A 19,339-nucleotide genomic window follows, 5' to 3' on the forward strand; every position below is an offset into this window, starting at 1 on the left:
AAATCCTTGTTACCCCTTAAATAGATGCATGTGGATTTTCACTACAATATATACTATGTATAATTATATGGATACTATATAAGTATATAAACAATTGTGAAAAGTGATGACCACTGGCCCTATCTTAGAGCATATAGCAGAGAGTTCAATGACTGTTGATAATTGGGGAGCTGACTCTGCACCAGGGCTGCAGGGTACCATACTATATGGGGATGGCTGAGGGGATGTGTTGCTTTGATGATGATGGTTGGACAAGTGTGTTGTCTTGTTGCTGAATATTTGGAAAGTTTGGTGTCTACTATTGAGCCTATTTTTAAACTCCATTTGGGGGGATAATGAAAATGTTTCATCTCCAGGAAAACAAGTAGAGCTAGAAAGAAAGCCACCACACAGATAGCCAAGGCTACCCCATTGACTCTGTAGCCCTTATAGGGTCACTGTCACCATTGACACCTCAGTGTATCACTGTCCAACTTACCAATGGGCATAACTTCTTTAATGCATCCAAACTGTTCATGAATGAGCAAAGGGGAGCTGTAGTAACGCCGAAATCCCTTTGGCTAGAGAGAGAATGAAGAAGAGAAGGGCTTGATGTCAGAGAGGAGAGGGAGAAAACCAAGCAGGAGTCTTAAGGATAAAGCCAGTTGTTGCCTCTCTTTGATGTACTAACATAGCCTGTTAATGCTCTGATTTACAACTGACATGGGAAAGGAAAGAGAGGAATGATGGAGGTGAGCAAGCTAATGGGCCATCTGAAGGCAAGCTCTTAGCCTTCTGGCCCTTGCCTCTTCTGCTGGGCCCTATAACGTCACTACATGCAGAACCCCCACCCCAACCCCAGGACACATCTCACAGTTCTCCATCACAGCTTACTGGGGGTGCTTTACATTGTTAATAGCCTACACAGGGAAGAACCATCAACTTTGCTCTCTAGCTTCTGTGTGTTTCTGACCTGTGGTCTTTTCCTTTGGCTGGTGGTAACTACCCTTGGAAACATAGAGGGTAACAGATGCCACAGGAATTTAAAAGAAGAGGGCATTGCAAGCCAGAGTCACTGCATGCACTTTCTAAGAATCTAGATTTGCTATACCCGAGGGTTAGGAGGTAACTTGGTGACCTGGTTCCTACAAGCATCCATGAGTCCTCACACATGTTCTTGCAAGTGGTACCCATCCTTGTCTGATCATTGCTAGAAACTGGGGTTAGAGGCAGCTCCCTACTTTGGTGGCATTACATCTGGTGTTAAACTGTTATACCTGCTTATCATGAACTTCTCCTGAGAGGCAGAAAAGTCCTCAGAATTCCTTCCTGGGCTGGGATTAACAGTTTCTGGAGACTGTTGCTAATTCTCTATAGTGGACATTGGAGTAATCCTTGGTCACTCTGGTTTCAGTAGCCTTCAAATGTGTTCTGGGGCATACCAGGACTGAAGGCCACACTGCTGAGATGGTCTGAGCAGAATGTGCAGACTGGTCAAACTGTAGTTTGACCAACATGACTGTCACAGGGACACTAAGGCCAGAGGACTAGCTTCTCTCTACCCCCACTCAAATAACAGCTAATTAAATACCTGGTAACCTAGTTGTGACAAAGCTCCCTAGTTTGCATGCACTGATGGGGTCTCCTGTGATGCTTAATTTTCACCATGAAAACCTCAATTGTCCCAGGTGGAGTGAGATGAAATGCCACAGCTGAGAAGGCCCCACCTGAGAGCAAGCTTGCACCCTCTGAGGACTGGACCCCTTTCCAGTGTAGGGCATCTGTTACAGAGATCGACATATCCCCCCCTCCTTCACTGTGCCGATGAAGCTGAGTGACAGGCCAGCACATCTGAGGATGCTTCAGAACTCCCAAGAAGGAGTTTAGAGGGTGTGGCTTCCCCGGGACAGGCTCCTGGGGCCTCTAGACATAGTTTTCCGGGGCTCCACCTGGCACCAGCCCTTACCAGCTTGCCCATGCACCGCTGGGGTGCCAGGCCGTCTGCACACTTGTGATGGATGCTCATCTTACAGGCCCCGCAGCGCAGTCCGTGCTTAGCATGTGTTCCTGTCAGGCACACAGCAAACTTTGGTTAGGTACAGCTTGCCCTTTCCTGTGGTCTGGTCTGAAATCCATGAAAAAGGGGGATACTTCTAGCCAGTTTAGTCTTCTCTGGGATTTCTTTCTGGAAACTTGAAAAATGGAAAAATTTAACATCATGTATCCTTTCCCCCATCCCACATTTCCTGCTTAAGGTATCCACTCTGGTTTCTCTCTTTATAACTTTAGCAAATCAAAGCCACTCGTGCTTTCTTTGTCTTAATTTAAGTTAGCAAAATCCACGTTCTTTGCTGTTCATGTAAAACGTCCATCTTTTCTCTTTTGGCCCTTACTGAGTCATGTTGTCTTAACATCTTACCCATTCCCACCTGCTCCCCATGATGGGCAAGTGTGTCAGGAGTTGAGGACGTCTGCCATCCCTCATGCTCATGAAATATTAGCCAGGTGGCTTTCTTTCAGTTCTCTGGATGCATTAGCTCTGTAGTCCCCCAGGGTCCTTGCACGCACTACTTTATATATCGACAATGCTGTCCTGTCTCTCTCTACTTGGCTACTGACCCCTTCATGCTTTGACTCTGTCATTTATACCAAGCATTTCCCTTCATCTGCCCAGATATTTTCTTCTCTTTTGCCTTCCTTTGTCTCCCTACTGTCCCCCCTCTTCCTCGTTTCCATTGTCCCCTCCTCTCATCCCCTCCCCCATCTTCTCATCTCCCCTATTCCCCCTTACTTCCATCTTCTTACTCTCATGCTTCACCTTTTTTCCTCCTTGGATTTCCCAGCATCTCCTTTTATCTGCCCTTCCTCCTCCTCCACCCTGGAGATGAACCCTGTGGTCTTGCACATACTGGGCACGCACTCAAGTCCTGAGCCACAACCCGGCGCTCCTGAAGTTCTTTCTTACAGAGCCATGCGGTTATCTTTTATAGCACTCATCATAATTAGCAATGAGTATTTACTTAAAAGCTTGCTTTTGTCTTCCTTTGCCCCTGGAGGGTGAACTCAACGAGACCAAGGACGGTGTGTGTTGGTTTGCTGCTGTAAGCCTTGCCCTGTACACAATGCATTAAATAACTAATGAGCAAATTCCTTCATAATCACAGAACACTGTGAAGCAACAGTGGCTGATCTGAGGTACTTCACGGGAGTAGATTCTTCAACACTGTAGGAGCATTCAAAAGCTGAAAGGGGAAGTGGAGTTCTAGCTGCATTGTTTAATGAAAAAAATGAGTCGTCAGGGGTCGTAGTCTGTCCCAGTTCAATAGAGATCTTAACTTGTTCCATTCTTTCACAGCTTGGCTCAAATACCTCCTCCCATTTTTGCAGGATTGCTTAACGTATATGCAGATGAAGTTGGGGTTAGTTACATAGTATCATGGTATAACAAAAAAATACAAGTGTCCACAGTTCATCTGGGAAAAGCAATGGGTATGTCCCTAAATGGGCAAAGACAAAAAATCCTTTGGAAGGTGTCACCTGCAAAGTCCCTTCAGGAAGCACCATTTAACAGAGGACCCATTTGTTACACCTGAAAACAAAAAGCTCTCTCTCTCTCTCTCTCTCTCTCTCTCTCTCTCTCTCTCTCTCTCTCTCACACACACACACACACACACACACACACACACACCATGAAGACACATTACTTGTTTATACGAAGTGACAGAAAAGCCCCCTTTGTTTCTGAGAAAATCCTCAGGTAGAGCGTGCTGTTCTTTCAAAGGCTGGCCCTGGAAAGCAATGACTTTTCATTTCACTTCAGAGCCTGCTATTTGTGCCTAGGTGGAAAGGCAAGCAAGATCTTCAAAGGGAAGTTGCTTCGCTGTGAGCCGGCGTCTGAAATGCTGTCATTATAAATGATGGCATATTTTCCTTCATCTATATATTTCCTCGCCCTGACTCTGGTTTTCCAGCCTGCTTTCATACTCTGCTGCTTAGTATGAGTCAGAGTGCCAGCAATTACTCAGTGTTAGGTGTTCCCTTTTCCACGGACTGTGCCCTGACAAGCTTCACTGAAGGCTGGGGTGGGGAGGGGCTTCTACTCTTAACTTCAGAGAACAGGGAGGGAGTGGTTTGGCTCCCCTTATGTCCAACGAGAGAGAAACACTTAGATTTGAATTTTAATATGTCCACACTGTCTCTTCAAATTAAAATCTGCCACCACAGATTTCTGTTCCCTTAACTACCTTCATCTTCAAATGAGATCCCTCTCTCCACAAGGCTGCTAACAGAACAGTGTCACAATGACCTGTGAAGAGGTTATGTCCTAATCAGATCATCATAAGCTGAAGACAGTGTGAGTCAGAAGTGTACTGGAGGGGGCAGAGGTAAGGCTAAGCTGGTCGAGGGCTTGCCTTGTATGCATGCGGGACTGAGCTCAACCCCAGAGCCTACATAAAACAAAAAGCTAGGTGTGATGGTGTGTGTTTGTAATTCTGACGTGGGGCTCCCTGGTCATCTAGCCTAACCTAATTGGTGTGTTTCAGGCCAGTGAGCAACCCTGCCTCAAAAACAAGGTAATTGTGTCTGAAGAGCCGTATCTGAGAATGTCCTCTGGCCTCCATAGGCATGTGCGAACACATACACACACACACAGACACACACACACACACACTTGTGTATCTGCATACTCACAAGCATGCACGAATGCACAAACACATACATATACAAACTTAATATTCTTACTACGCTATATACCATAGCTTAGAAGAGTGTGATGTACAGAACTGCTTGCTCTTCCTGCACCATGGTCTGTCTAGGTTGGAGCTCACTGCTGCCCAGCTTCTTGAGACAATGTTTTACAGTTATATTGATAATTGGCCTGGGATATGATCAAAATTTGGGCTACAGAGTTTACTGAATGTGTACAGATTTCTCATCATAAAACTAAAGCCAGGAACTTAAGCATATAAAAGGATTTCACAGGGGCTCACAGGGGCTGGTGAGATAGCTCAGCATATAAAGGCACTTGCCCTCCAGCATGACAACATGAGTTCAGACTGGCAAAAGGAGAGAACTGATTCCTGCAATTGTTGTCTGACCTTTGTATACAAGCAGGGGTACACACACCCCTGATACACCAACCAACCAAACAAACAAACAAATAAAGGTAAAAATTTTAAAAGAAAGGAGTGCATCGCTTTAAATAGGTAGAAACAAAGATGTTACTGGCTTTCAAGTAAATAGTGTTAGATTGGTTCAATACACTTCATCATGTCACCATGGAACTAAAAATCACCAATAGGAAGAATAGAAGTGAGTCTAATATTCACTTGGAAGAAAGAAAGCTACTGGACACATGGTAAGCATTCTAACAAAAGACATGGATGCAGACTTTCCACAATGGTAGTTTGGAAACCGGAAGACCACAGAACCTTACAAAGAGTCAAATCATAAAGTTCTGGCAGAAAATTATTCCCAGCTTAGGTTTTTATACCAAGCTAAATGACAAAATGTAGGTGATGGCAGGATAGATATTTTCCAAAATGCAGATCTTTCTTTAAAATATTTTCTTTCCATGTGCTCATCCTTAAAAACAAAAAACAAAAAAGCTACTGTAGAATATGCCCTAGAAAAATGATAGACTAAGTTAAGAAATTAAAAATCATTAGATGTAGTGTGGAAGATCCATGGGTTAGAAGTAGGGGCTCCCATGTAACCCTGCAATAGCCCAGGCTAGAGCTACAAGATGATGTAAGAGGGTAGGATGAAGAATAAAACAAAGGAAATAGAAGTTTAATGACTTTGGTTTTATAACAGATACAGCATTTGAAAGATCTGTGGGAGGATTTATAAATTACAGAGATAGGAAAAGTGAAGGGAGTAGAAAGGGCATTCTTCAATTGGAGGGAAAATAAAATGTGTTTAAGAAAGAAATGCAATCATAGTAAAACACTTGAATTAGAAAATATCAGTGATTAGTCATGGTGCCTAAACTGACCTTCAAATTTACACAAAATTGTGATTTAACTGTTGTTTGTAAAGGGCAGAATGAGAGAGACAGAGGCAAGTGTGTCTGGTGGCCTGAGAGATGAATCCTTTTCTACAGCAGGAAGTCATTGGATGGATTAATAAGTACAAACAGCAGAAGCATGTCCCTGAGAACTATGGATGCAAAGGTCACCAAAAGCAATGAAGACATGATGGAGGATGCCTGTCTGAGTCTGGGATGAGCTGGTTTTCACTGTAGCACTTTTCAGACCATCTCTCTCGAATTAGTCTCTTGAACTATTGTGACAAAGGCAGATAAGAGGAAGGGCAGGATGACCAGAGGGCAAAGGGGCTTGCAACTCAGCCTGATGAGGAGTCAATACCCAAGACCTATATAGTAGAAGGAGACAACCAATTCCTGCAAAGTGGAAAGATGGAAAATCTGGAAGCAAGACCAAGGTACCTGAAGGTGACTGACGCTGTCACTTTATCACTTAATTCATCAGTTATTCCTTGGACTTTTGAAGTTCTAGCATGAACAAAGACAGTTTTAGGAGTCACAAGTGGCAATTATTATTTTTTTGGTAAATGAAATTTTTTGTTATAATGTATTCCAAAACATTCCATTAAAAATCATCTCAAGAAAATCTAATTTTGACTGTGAGATTTTCCTCCCATCCTCAATTTAGCAATGAATTTGATTTTTTTCTTTGCTACTTACGTTTTTTTCCCTCTCCTCTCTTCTTTTTTAAAATTTAAATTAGAAACTATCTTGTTTTACACATCAATCCCAGTTCCCTCTCCCTCCCCTCCTCCCCTGCACCTCACCGGCCAACCCCATATCCCATCCCCTTTCTGCTCCCCAGGGAGGGTAAGGCCTTCCATGGGGGATCTTCAAAGTCTGTCACATTCATTTGGAGCAGGGCCTAGGTCCTCCCCGTGTGTCTAGGCTGAAAGAGTATCCCTTTATGTGGAGTGGGCTCCCAAAGTCCAATCATACACTAGGAATAAATACTGACCCACTGCCAGAGGCCCCATAGACTGCCTGGACAGAACTTCAAATGGAGCAGGTTGAGGCCAGTACAATGCTGATTAGGGGCTACATATTGGCCTGTTTCATGGACCTGGTATTATTTAACACCAGGGGTTACTGAGCTGTCCATTCAGAACTAAATTCTGAAGTCTAGAGTGTAAAGAAGTCTAATAGATGTTGGGAGGAAACTCTTCAAGCTTTCCCCTCAGGACTGGGCAGGGGCTAACGTGCTTCCTCTGTCAGAGTGAGGGCTGCATCTGGATCCTCAGATCCCATTTAAAACTCAGCTGCCTTTTTCCCATAGCACACACCCAAAATCCCAGAAATCCTATGGGGACATGGGAGACAGAGATGGGATCCCTGCAAGCTGGTGGGTCACGTGGTCCAGAGCACACAGTGACCAACAGCAAGAGACTCTATCCAAACAGGGTGAAAGATGTGGACCAACATCTGAGGTTGCTGGTCCTCTGCCATGTGTGCTCCAACTCAAAACCACGCCCGTCTCTCACATGCGCAGGGTAGCAACTACATGCAGAGATTGATTCTTCTCTCCATGCTGGTAGCTACTTCTACTGGATTGGAATGTCATGCTAGTAATGAAAACTACTAGATATGCATTTTAAACAGTTGCCCATACTGCTTATTTTTTCTTTTTGTGGTACTGGCAATTAAATTTATGGCTTTGCAAATAATGAACGGGGCTTTCTTTAGCAGTAAGCTATATCCCCAGCTCTTGTTTCTTTTTGCTTTTGCTTTTTCTCGTTTTGAGACCAAGTCTGGCTATATAGTGCAGGCTAGCCCTGAGTTAACTATGTGTGATCCTTCTGACTATTCCTCCTGAGTTTTGGGGGTCCAGGTTGTGCCACCACCTGGCTAGATCAATTTTGTATGGCGGTTGACATTGAGATATTGCTTAACTATTAGGAAAATTCCGTATAATGTCAAAGTTCAACATAAAATAAGGCTTAACAATTGAGATCCTTTAACTATAGAAATAGTTTGGAGGATGGGGAAAAAAACCACTTGTGAAAGAAAAGAAATTTAGTCATAAAACAGTATTTTAATTAGCAACAAACAATGGTTAAAAGTTAATTTTATAAATATTTAGATTGCTTCAAGTTTTGTCCATTGTAGAATTATGACTACAGATCATTTGATGAAGACAAATGTAAATCAGATAAGAAAAATGCTTTTTAACTATGATTTGGGAAGATATCTTTTCTTCTGGTTCAAGCATGCTGTGTAACCCAGACTATCACGATCTTTTCCTTAGTGCTTGAGTTACAGATGTATGCCACAGGACTCAGCTGGCTTGGGAAAATACTTCAAAAATGTATAACCCTATATATAAACATGGACATCTATAAATAGAGTGGTTCAACTGCATCTGTCAGGGTTATGATTCCCACTTTATGCCTGAAACCATGAGTAGTTCCGAATTCTAAATATACTGTGTTTATTCCTATTCATTCCTACTGATAAGGTTAATTTATGAATTATTATGGCCAGTAAAAGCAACAAAGATAACTAATAATAAAATAGGAAGATTATAATATACCATAATGAAATTTATATGACTATAAATTGAATACTTCTCTCTCTCCCCTTTTTAAAAACACCTCATAAATTGTGTTACCTTCTTCTAATGGGAAGAGACATGAAGCCTATATGATGAGGTGAAATTGGGTGAGTGACATGGCACTCTGACAGAGTTGCTCTGGTAACCAAAATGGCTGCCATGTGATGACCAGGCAGGAAACTTTATACAGCTTAAGTAAACTAGAGGAGGGGATGCTGTACTCCCGAGCAGGGCAGTGTGGCATTCTACCACACTAGTCAGAAAGTGTACAATTTAGAGCCTAAGACTTGTTTATTTATAGGATTTTCCATTAAAAATTCAGATTATAGGTGATTATGGGTAACTGAAATTTCTGTAAGTGGGGACACTATATATAATATATATTAATTATAATTACCAGCTAGCATATAGAAGACATGGGATGCATTTCCGCTACATTTACATGCCAGTTTTCTTTGATAAAATGATAGGGAGACCATTTCTAAGATACTAAAGTCACACAAGGCTGACAAAGCCAAATGAAGCAAGCCATGGAGCACAATTCTGTCTCTTGGTACATGGACAAAGGGCAATTTGAAAGAAAATGAAATGTATCAGTTTGTCAGTGAGTACATACACACACATAGACACACCTGAGAGGAAGAACACTACACGAGAAGTTGGCAACTTGAATTCTTCTTTTTTTTTTTTTTTGATCCTACTTATCCAAGAGCATGGGAGATCTTTCCATTTTCTGGTATCTTCTTTAATTAATTTATTTTTTTACATGTTAGTACTAGAGTTTATTTAAATTTTTGAAGGAAAGACTTGAATATGAAACACAATTCATTTGTTTTAATTTACAAAGATACATTACTAAATGCATAATTTGTAGTATTTTCCCCTTCATAGTATTTTGCTGAGGAGTTATGGAAAACAAGGAGAATAAAATATTTCTTACCAATTTCCCCTTGCTTGCTGGGCAACTTGAATTCTTTTTTTTTTTTTTTTTATGTTTTTGGTTTTTTGAGACAGGGTTTCTCTATGTAGCTTTGGAGCCTATCCTGGCACTCGTTCTGGAGACCATGCTGGCCTCAAACTCATAGAGATCTGCCTGTCTCTGCCTCCTGAGTTCTGGGATTAAAGGCGTGCACCACCAATGCTTGGCTGTGCCACCAATGCCCAGCCCAACTTGAATTCTTGTCTTGGTGTTGTAAGAAAGAGTAAAAACTGATGGAGCTACTGGGAGGAATAATTCCTTTCAACTTTCTTCATTTGACTAATAAATGAGCCTCGTGTTTTGTATGTAAACTGTTATTCTAACTAAGGAGGCAGGGATAGACATAGCTGGTAACTTCACTGGAAATGACTGCACGGCTGGGAGCTTTCAGGTCCTTCTGAGGTTTCCCATCCAGGCACTAACCAGGCCCAATCCTGCTTAGCTTCTGAGAGATCAGCGGAGATCTGATGCACTCAGGGAGATATCTTCCTATTATCTCAGTAGTCCTCTGAGGTAGGAATTTCCATCTCTCCTTTCTGTAGAACTAAGGACTGGGAACAGGAACTGGCTGGGAAAGGAAAGCAGATGCAGGTACAGTCTGCCCTGCTCTGAAACTTAGCTCTCTTCCTTTCTTGGTAGCCTTCTGCCAGCCTTTGTGACTCAACAGGTTGAAACCCTCATCTGCCCAGACTTCCTTCACTGAAATTGCAATATTAGAAGGACAGCTGTGACCTTCTAAGGTCTGATTCTATCTTAGGATGAGAAAATAAAAATACAAGTATGATCAATAAGAATGGGGTCAGTGAGAAATAGCAAGGATTTCCAGGTTTTCCTGAGAAAATTCTGGGGCTTCAAATGAACTATTACAACATTTTCTTCACAGGAGACATCTGGTCCCATTCCTGGTTGAGTACATAGAAGAAGCCTCCAGGAGCTGGAGACAGCCCAAGTCAAGTTCCCAGAACCCAGATGATCTGGTGGCTTCCAGCAGATTGTAACTCTAGCTCCAGGGGTTTCTGACTCTCTCTTTTGGCCTCCTGGTACTGATATACATGTGATACACACACACACACACACACACACACACACACACACACACACACACACACACACGGGCACATGCATCTACATAAAAATAAAAAAAAAAATCTTTAAAAGCTCTGTGAGCTGACAAATACGAATCCAACTTTTTAAGACTCTCAATTGAGGATTATAGGCTGTGCTGGCCTGTAGCTCGGTGCAAGCCTTTGAAAACAAGCAACATGGATATGAAATACACAGAGAATTCTTCCCACTTTGCATGCTAAACCCTCTAAGTTGGTGATTGCTGACAGTCAGGAGTGTGCCAGTCAAGGCTGCAAGACTGTTCGCCATTATGTCTTCACTGGTGTTCCCAGGTGTGTGATGCATCTATCTATTCAGGGACTTGCTATTTTATTTATCTTTTTAATGATAAAGGATACTTCTCCTTTAGTCAAAACCATGTTCTAATCTTGATTGCTTACTATTTTTTTTTTTTGGTGTGTGTGTGTGTTTGTATGTGGTCTGGTGTGTGTGTGTGTGTGTGTGTGTGTGTGTGTGTGTGTGTGTGTGTGTGTGTGGTGTCTTTGTGAGCAGAATGGCACACATCTTCCTCCACCTCTTTCTACCTTATTTTCCTGAGACAGAGCTCTCACTGAGCCTGCTGTGGCTTGCTGTTTCAGCTAGCCTGAGTGGCCAGCAAGCTTTGGGGATTTTCCTGTCTCTGCCGCTTAGTGCTGGGGTTGTTGGCATTTGCAGCATTGCCTGGCTGTTTTTGTGGGTATTGGGGATTTGAATGCAGGACTTCATTCTTCCCCACTGAGACAGCTCTGATGATCTTGGTTAATTCTTATAATACCAGGGTTGTAAGATGACGAAGTACAAAAAAAAAATAGGATGACTGTTTAACAAATTACGATGCCTTCTACACATAAGCTTTATTTGGATGTTCATATCTGGGTATGTGTGCATGTATATACATAAGAAATTTATGAAGACAGCAAGGCAGAGTGGAAAAAGTTGGGCCTCTACTATTAAAAGGTTTCCACAGCAGTCTTGTGCTTGGAGACCTTGGGCCAAGCACTAGTTCTGAGTCGCTGACAAGCAGGTGGTGAGGTAAGCAGAGCTTCACCTCCTGAGTAGTGACTTTTTCTGGGGCCACTACTTCAGATTCCTTAAGGCTGAGCTAGCTGCGTCAACATCAAGAACTGGCATGGCCATGCATCGGTGCAAGTCTGCATGCATTGGTGTAAGTCTGCATGCATCAATCTTCTGTGTGCACTGCCTGCATACCTCTCCTTTGTAGTTACACACAAGCAAGGTGGTCCGCGCTGTGTGGAGGTTCATCTCAAGAGGCTGGAGAGGTGGGCGGGCCATTTAGAACTTATTGCTCTCAGAGAACTCAGTTCAGTTCCCAGCACCTACATGGTGACTCACAACTGCCCAAAACTCCAATTCCAGGGAAGCTGAAGACCCCCCCCCCCGCCGCCCTCTGTGGACACCAGACATGCATGTGGTATACATACACACAGGTAAACTACTCATATACATAAAACAAAATCTTAAAAAGCCCTCTTTTAAAAAAGCTAGTCTTAGGTATGTTTTCACATGAATATGTTATAGAACACTAATGAAATGCATTGTTTATAGAAGAATTAACTCCACAGTGAAGTGAATCACACTTATCAAGAATATTAATATTTTTATTTAGATAATATTTAAGTTTCTACATGATCATTTATGTAAGACTCATAGGAGAAGTTCCTTGCTGAAAACCCTCTATTTACTTGTTGCAAATCATCTTGCTGAAAGTTTTTCAGAATCCTGGCCAAATTACACATGAGGATTATGTGGATGTCATGAGTTGGGCCTTTCAGAGAGTTCTCCAAGGAGCTGCATCAGAGGGCTACACCCAAGATGGTCAAAGAGGGAAAAGCCACCAAAGAGAAGAAACCCAAACAAGTAACAAATCAATTCAAGATAAACAAGCACGTATTCACTCACGGGACAGAAAATGGGCCACTCAGGCATGGAACTTAGATCATACTTAGGTCAGACCAGGACCTGGGAAGCCACGAGAGTGCAGCAGCAATGTCATGAGTACACCCAATGATAGCTTTGTTGACACAGTACTCATTCCATTGCCAGGCTGGTAATACAGAGATAGGGAAGAGAGAAGTTGCAGTGGAGAGAACCCTGGCTCTTGGCTTCTTCTAGAGCCCTTAGGGGGGACAGTGACAGAATCACTCTTCTCTCCTTACCCTGGAGGAATATCTGTCACATGGAGCTTCCAGTGATAACTGTGACATTCCTAGTGGTGCGAGAAAACCTTCGTGGTATTTAATGTGACATTTACAAGCCATGGTTTGGGGACAGTTTTGTGAAGATGTGATTACCAAGAGGAAAGCAAACAACTCTCAGTCCCTCAAAAAATACCTGCTGTGGGAACCTGGGGATCTTGGCCTCTAGCAGAAAACAGGTCAAACCTTCAATGGAACAACAGGAAAATGGATAGGCCTGCAAATTGTTATGGAAGCAAAATAAGCCAGACTAGGAATGCAAACAGACAGTACTGTAGGTTTTCTCTCATGTACAGAATCTGTCTGTCTGTCTGTCTGTCTGTCTGTCTATGTATGTACGTAGGTATCCATCTACCTATCTATCCATCATCTACCTATTTATCATCTATCATATCTATCCATCTATCTATTCATTCATGATCTATCTATCATATCTATGATCATCTACCTATCATCTACCTAGTCATCCATCATCTACTTATCTATTTATCATCTGTCTATGTATCCATGCATTCCTCTATCATGTCTATTTATCTATGTATTTTGTATCTAGCTATCCATCTATCATATGCCTATGTATCTAGCTATCCATCTATCTACCATCTGTCTACCTAACTACCTACCTGTGAATGAAAGTAGGCTAGCAGGGGGAGAAAGGGATCTAAAGAGTGGAATAATGGCATATGTGTGACATGAAGCAGAGAGAGGGACACATGGGGAGAGGAAGTGGACAGGGTGAAGAGGAGAAGGGGTGAACAGCAGAGAATAGTGATATAGACATAAACAAATGTCACCACAAAACTCATTACTTTGAATATAAAATAAAAACTAGTTAAAATAAACACGACAAATCTTGAAGAGTAAGCGCCCAAGAACTGCATAACATTTTTGAAGGACAATCCATTGTAACAAACCAGTTACATTGTAACAAACCAGGGTAGTGATTAAACCAATGATCAACACAACCAATAATGTGCACTGAAAGGACTGAGTAATATCTTGAAGAATTCAGTGCTTGAGAGAGGGAGGGAGGGAAGGAAGGGAAAGAAAGAATTCAGTGCTTGGTAAAAATGATTTCTCCGACAAACAGGGAAAGAATTATGCAACAAAAGTTGGTGAGGCCTCTGGTTCATTTTTGGTGAAAGCAACAGTGCTTATTTTGAGAAGGGTGGAAAAATAGTTAGGAGTGGGTAAGAAACTAAGAGTTGGAACTGATAAATTACCTAAAGAAAATGTATTAGCTTATGTATTCTTAAGAGTGACTCTTCCTAAGCATAGTTTTGTGATAAAGCAATATACCAAAATATTGATTAACATTCATCACATAAAAATGCAGTCATAATGGTGGGGTGTGGCTCAGTTGGTAGAGTGCTTGCCTAGTGTGCATGAGGCTCTGGGTGGTCGCTTATTCCTGCAGTACCATAATTGAAAGGTGGAGGAGGGTCAGAGGTTCAGGTTCATCCTTGTCTACATAGAAAGTTCAAGGTTAGCCTTTGCTTCATGAGGTTTGGTCTCAAAACAGTAACACATTAACTCACACACTATGGAGAGTGAGGGGCTGAAAACTACTGCCTGAAAAGTCAATGATGACATTAGGATTTATGAACTGTTCTTACAAGTTGAAGGAATAAAGGCAAAGAGCTAAAGGCCTACAGTATCATCCAAAGATAGGAACCTACAACTAACTTCGAAAATTCAGCATTTAATAAATGGCAGTCTTAGTAACTGAAGAGTTAGGGGAAAGGATATAAAATTCTCTATTGTTCCCCTCTACCAAATAAACAGAAATTGAAAAGTAAAACCCAAACAAACCAGTTGATGGTTGCATACGGCATAACGATTACTCTCACACATTGCAGCTGGGAGAGGGAGGGAAATGACATCACTTGCTGTCAGGTAAACTTGGGACAGGTATTTCTTTGCTATCAGGCTTTGTTCTAAGCATCAGAAGCTTGTGGCATTTTCAGTTCCAGGACTGGGTATTAGGAAAATAGCCAGACTTGCAAAGAGTTCTCAACAAAAGCTCACTTCAACTTTTCTAATAACAGCGAGATATGTAAACAAAAACAAAAACAAAAATACCACAAAATTGGATAGTAGTTAATTAAAGCTGGGTACATCCATAAACAAAATAGGTTTTTGGCCAGTGGGAGAATTTTAAAATTAATCATGACTGGCATGATATTCACAATATAATGGAAAGAAAACAAAAGCCCCCAATCTTTAGAAAATTCATTTAAAACAGTCATGCACATTAAAAGGCTGACACAGATACCAAGCACACTGTTAATATTTGTGGGTGGTAGAGTTATAAACCTTTTCAGTTTGCTTTTTTCTATCTCCTCATTTTCCACTATAAGCACATTTTCCCTGGTAACAGGGAACACAGTTGGCCAAATCTGAAGGGATGTGCTATTATTTTTGAGGAATTGGCAAAATAAGGTCATGTTGAAACAAAAGGAACCACTGTGGCAGTTTGGATTTTGGTGTTCCCATTGTTGACACTGTTGGGAAGGGGGTGTGGCAGTTTACAGAAGAATGATGGGGTCTGGGGAGATGGCCCAGTGGGGAAAGCACAGGCTGTGTGTGCAGCATTGGGATTCTCAGCACCCCAGTGAAAGCCTCCTGGTTTGATGGTCTTCCTGGCACCACACTGATGTTCAGCAGACCCAGCTCAGTTCAGGCTCTCAGTGACCTGCTGTTTTCACCCTTCCCGAAGGAGCCCTAGACTTCTCACTGTTTTCCTTGTGTTATGTTCTAGAAGGATCTTGAGTTGTGTAATGAGAGAGTCATGTTTTGCATAGCTTGAAACCCTATGGATGGATCAATGGGTTTCTGTTAACAGAAAAGAGAGGGAATGTGTTTGCTCTCTCAGCTGAATCTAGTCACTGGGCCCAGTTAACACTGATTAAAAACAGCCTCCCTGTCTCCTCAGCTCAGCTCACAAGTTAGAGCCAAATTTTCCAGGAAGTAGAAGTGTGGAGGCCCAAGGCTGATGGTAGAAGCCTTCAGTTTCTCTCCACCTTATTTATTGAGGCATGGTCTCTCAATTGAACCCAGAGCTCACCAATCAGGCCAGCCTATGCTAGCCAGCTCACTCTGAGGATCCCCGCCTCTGCCTTCTACGTGATGGACTTACAAGCAGGGTGCCTGCCACATTTACTGTGTTTATGTGGGTTCTGGGGATCGATCCCAACTCCATCCTCGCTTGGCTTGCAGCAAACACTTTAGTCACTGAGCCATTCCCACCAGGAATTTGAAATGCCATTATTCAAGCAGAAAGCTCCCATTAAAACTGAGAAGACCCCTGGGCCACTTGTCCCTGCCTGTGTCCCCCACTCTAGCCTATAGAACATTGTCTCCAGCACTGTCCTAGATTAAAAAAATTAATGGCATTCATTGTTTATAAACGCCTCTGTTGATCTTTCCTATTTCAGCTCCTGACGACTAGTGGAAAAACTCTCCTTTCCCTCACCCCTCACCCACAGTTGGCTTTAAAAATAGCAGTGTGAGTTGGGTTGGCTCAGGGCCTCCTGGGTTTAGAGTTCACAGCCTTTGCCCCTGAGGCCATCAGTTCAAAATGTGAAACATGGCTGGCCATCTTTTCTTCTGGGATGTGTGTTTGGCTTGGGCTTCCATAGGAGGGGTCCTCTGAGTGACCACTTTCTCATGCTCATCAGGGGAACATTTGGACCCGATGGCTTGACCCTGGTATTGACACACTGCTGCTGTTTTTCTGTCCCCCTTTCCTGGAAGCCTGTTCCTAAGGCCATTTGCTTCTTTCAGACTTGTTCTTGGAGGCTGGAGAGATTCAATTTATCTAGGATGCCAAAGAGTAGGAGGGCCAGTCGTTTCCCTCCAAGGTGCTTCTAGAGAAATTGGGTGTATGATTGATATCAGCCTTCTTTTTGCACACAAAGCTATTGTTTATTGAGTTTTAATTTTACGGTGGTGCTTGAGATGGAATCCAGAGCTTCACATGCCCTAGGCAAATTTTCTGCCATTAGGATACCTCTCAGCCACCTTTAGCAATTTGTTACAAGACAGTGAATTACTACTAGGCTCACTTTGAGTTTGAGGTCTCCCTGCCTTAGCCCTCCGTGTTGCTGTGAAGACAGATGTGTGCCACCATGCTTGATATAGATTTAATAATGGATAGGCTTTTCAGTTCTATAACCCGCAAACCAACTTTCCCAGGCATTGTTTTCTATTAGCCAATTTTATGAAGTACTGTAGCTGTTTCTAATCTCATTGTAATAATTCTAGGATTGAAAGGAGGGGGGTGACTTGTCTAGTTACTCCACGCAGCTATCCTGGGATCCCCCACATTTCAACCCTGTTCTGTATACTTCTCAGTGTTCACCATTTTTAACACTGGCTGTGAGCATCAGTCATGAGTGAGGTCCCACTTTCCATCAATCTGAGAGGGCAGAGAGCCCTTACTCTACCTTTGTTAGTTACTGGAGGTTTTAGAATGAACAAGTCAAACCCAGGAGCATGAGGGAAGTTCTTTAGATAACAAAGTAAGGTTAGCACCCTTGAGAAGAGCAGAATGTGATGGTAGATTGGCCAGTCACCAGCACAGAGTGGAACAGGGACACAGATGGAAAGAAGTTATGTGATGTAGAAAGCTGATGAAACAGTCCATGGCCTGGGAAGTAACTGAGTTGGTAAAGTGTGAGCAAGAGAACCTGAACTCAACCCATCACCCATATAAAATACTTGTAATGATAGCACTAACCGAAGAGAGATAATGGAATCCCTGGGGCTAGCCTAATTAATGAGCCCCAGGTCCCAGCGAGAGACCCAGGTTCAAAAGCACAAGGTGGCTGATCCAGAGAGACAGCTCATCAGGTAAAAGTGCCTGACAAGCTTGATCAATCGGGATTTATACCCAGATCCCACATGGTAGAATGGTAGAAGGAGAAAGCTAACTCCTGCAAGTGTCTTCTGACCTCCCCACATGTGCCCTGGCCTGCACGTGTGTGTGTGTGTGTGTGTGTGTGTGTGTGTGTGTGTGTGCATACACCCACACAAATAATGTAATAAAAAAATACAAGCAAAAACATACATACAGTAAACAGCACCTGGGCAATGCCACCTGCAGTTTACCTCTGTCTTACTCATGTATGTGCATGTACATGTACTTGCTTGCATACCTATGCATACCAGTGCACTAACGCGCTTGCGAGCGTGCATACAAACACACACACACACACACACACACACACACACACACGAAACTCATTTCCCTGACTGGAGATGTGTGTGTGTGTGCCCATGTGGTGTACACGCACACGCACACGCACACGCACATGCAACTCTGTGTGCTGTCCTGCACTTGTGCACTGTCATGCTGTTGAGATGGTACTTGCCAGGGAGCCATAGGCACCTGGATTTTCTTAGCAGGCATGAGCTGCACTTTGTTGCCATGGCTGGGTGTCTGGGCAGTATTTAATAAGTGATAGTGAATATACTTCAATAGGATTAGTCATGAGTTCTCTTCTCCCCACCCCTGACCTCAGGAGGCTTTAAGCCCCACATATGGGGACTTTCCTGCTCTATTTTATGCCACTGACCCAATTCTGTCATTTATGATGTCATGTCTATTGTTGCTGCATAACCGTAGGGACCATCGTAAAGTAGGTCAGTGGAGCAGTGCCTGCTATGGCAACTGAATGGTTGTTCAGGGAGCTTTCTCCAACAGGGCTCCCCGGCATGGCTAGCTGGAGGTGATGCCCTGCTCTTGTACGCTATCGGCCTCAGATCTGGAGTGATTCATAACTCAGAAGCAAGCAGCCTCTTGACACTCATCATGGCTTCATCTGGACCTGTGGCAGGAAGCAGAGACCTGCTGCAAAGGCTCTGCCACACTGGTACTCTGCAAACCCTCCCAGTGCCACCACGATGGCTGTGCCTGCCTTCTCTTCCCACCCCTTCTTCTCAAGCGCCAGTTTGATTGACCTTTGCCCTGGGCATTCTGGGTAGAATAAAAAGAAACTAGAATGAAGCAGTATAGGAAAGGTTTGAGTATGTTGTGTCTAGGTGGTAGACTATGGTGAACTACTCCACATAGTTAACCAAGCTCTGTCCTGAATGACCATACAACCTTCTCTCTCTGGTTGGTTATTTATGCACTGAAGCCTTCTTCCTAGGCATTCCTTATTTCGGCTAAGGTGTGATCTTCAGATCCAAATCTCTGGGGCTGAACAGTTTTAATCTCTTGAAAGATCACCTCTACGCCATGGCTCAAACACTTCCCAAGGCACTCGAAGCATCATGATCTACAGTGCAAGAGACCATTTCCTTCCACGCATCACTTCAGTTTTAGGCTCTCCTCCCAAACTTGGCCACTTAAAAACCCCAGCCAATTAATTGCTTGTAAAACAAACAGTTTGCAGTGAGGGAGGCCCACATTTTTCTTCCATGGATAAGATAACAGCAGTGTCTGGCAAGATGGA

General features: G+C 43.0%; 1 protein-coding gene across 2 annotated transcripts in view; it reads right to left on the bottom strand.

Annotated features, from left to right (window-relative positions):
• The window catches only part of Stac (SH3 and cysteine rich domain), a 125,102-nt gene that overhangs the window by 42,932 nt on the left and 62,831 nt on the right, over positions 1 to 19,339 (bottom strand). Inside the window, exons 3-4 of one of the 2 annotated variants that reach the window (XM_027414743.2) lie at positions 1,946 to 2,046; positions 479 to 560 (exon numbers count right to left, since the gene is read on the bottom strand). The exons of the other annotated variant lie outside the window; for it this stretch is intronic. Of the exons in view, the coding sequence (XP_027270544.1) occupies positions 479 to 560; positions 1,946 to 2,046 (183 nt within the window). The remainder of the gene's footprint in view (positions 1 to 478; positions 561 to 1,945; positions 2,047 to 19,339) is intronic. 2 annotated transcript variants of the gene reach the window in all.

The sequence above is a fragment of the Cricetulus griseus genome, chromosome 4, assembly GCF_003668045.3.
Source record: "Cricetulus griseus strain 17A/GY chromosome 4, alternate assembly CriGri-PICRH-1.0, whole genome shotgun sequence".
In the NCBI taxonomy this organism is placed as follows: Eukaryota; Metazoa; Chordata; class Mammalia; order Rodentia; family Cricetidae; genus Cricetulus; species Cricetulus griseus.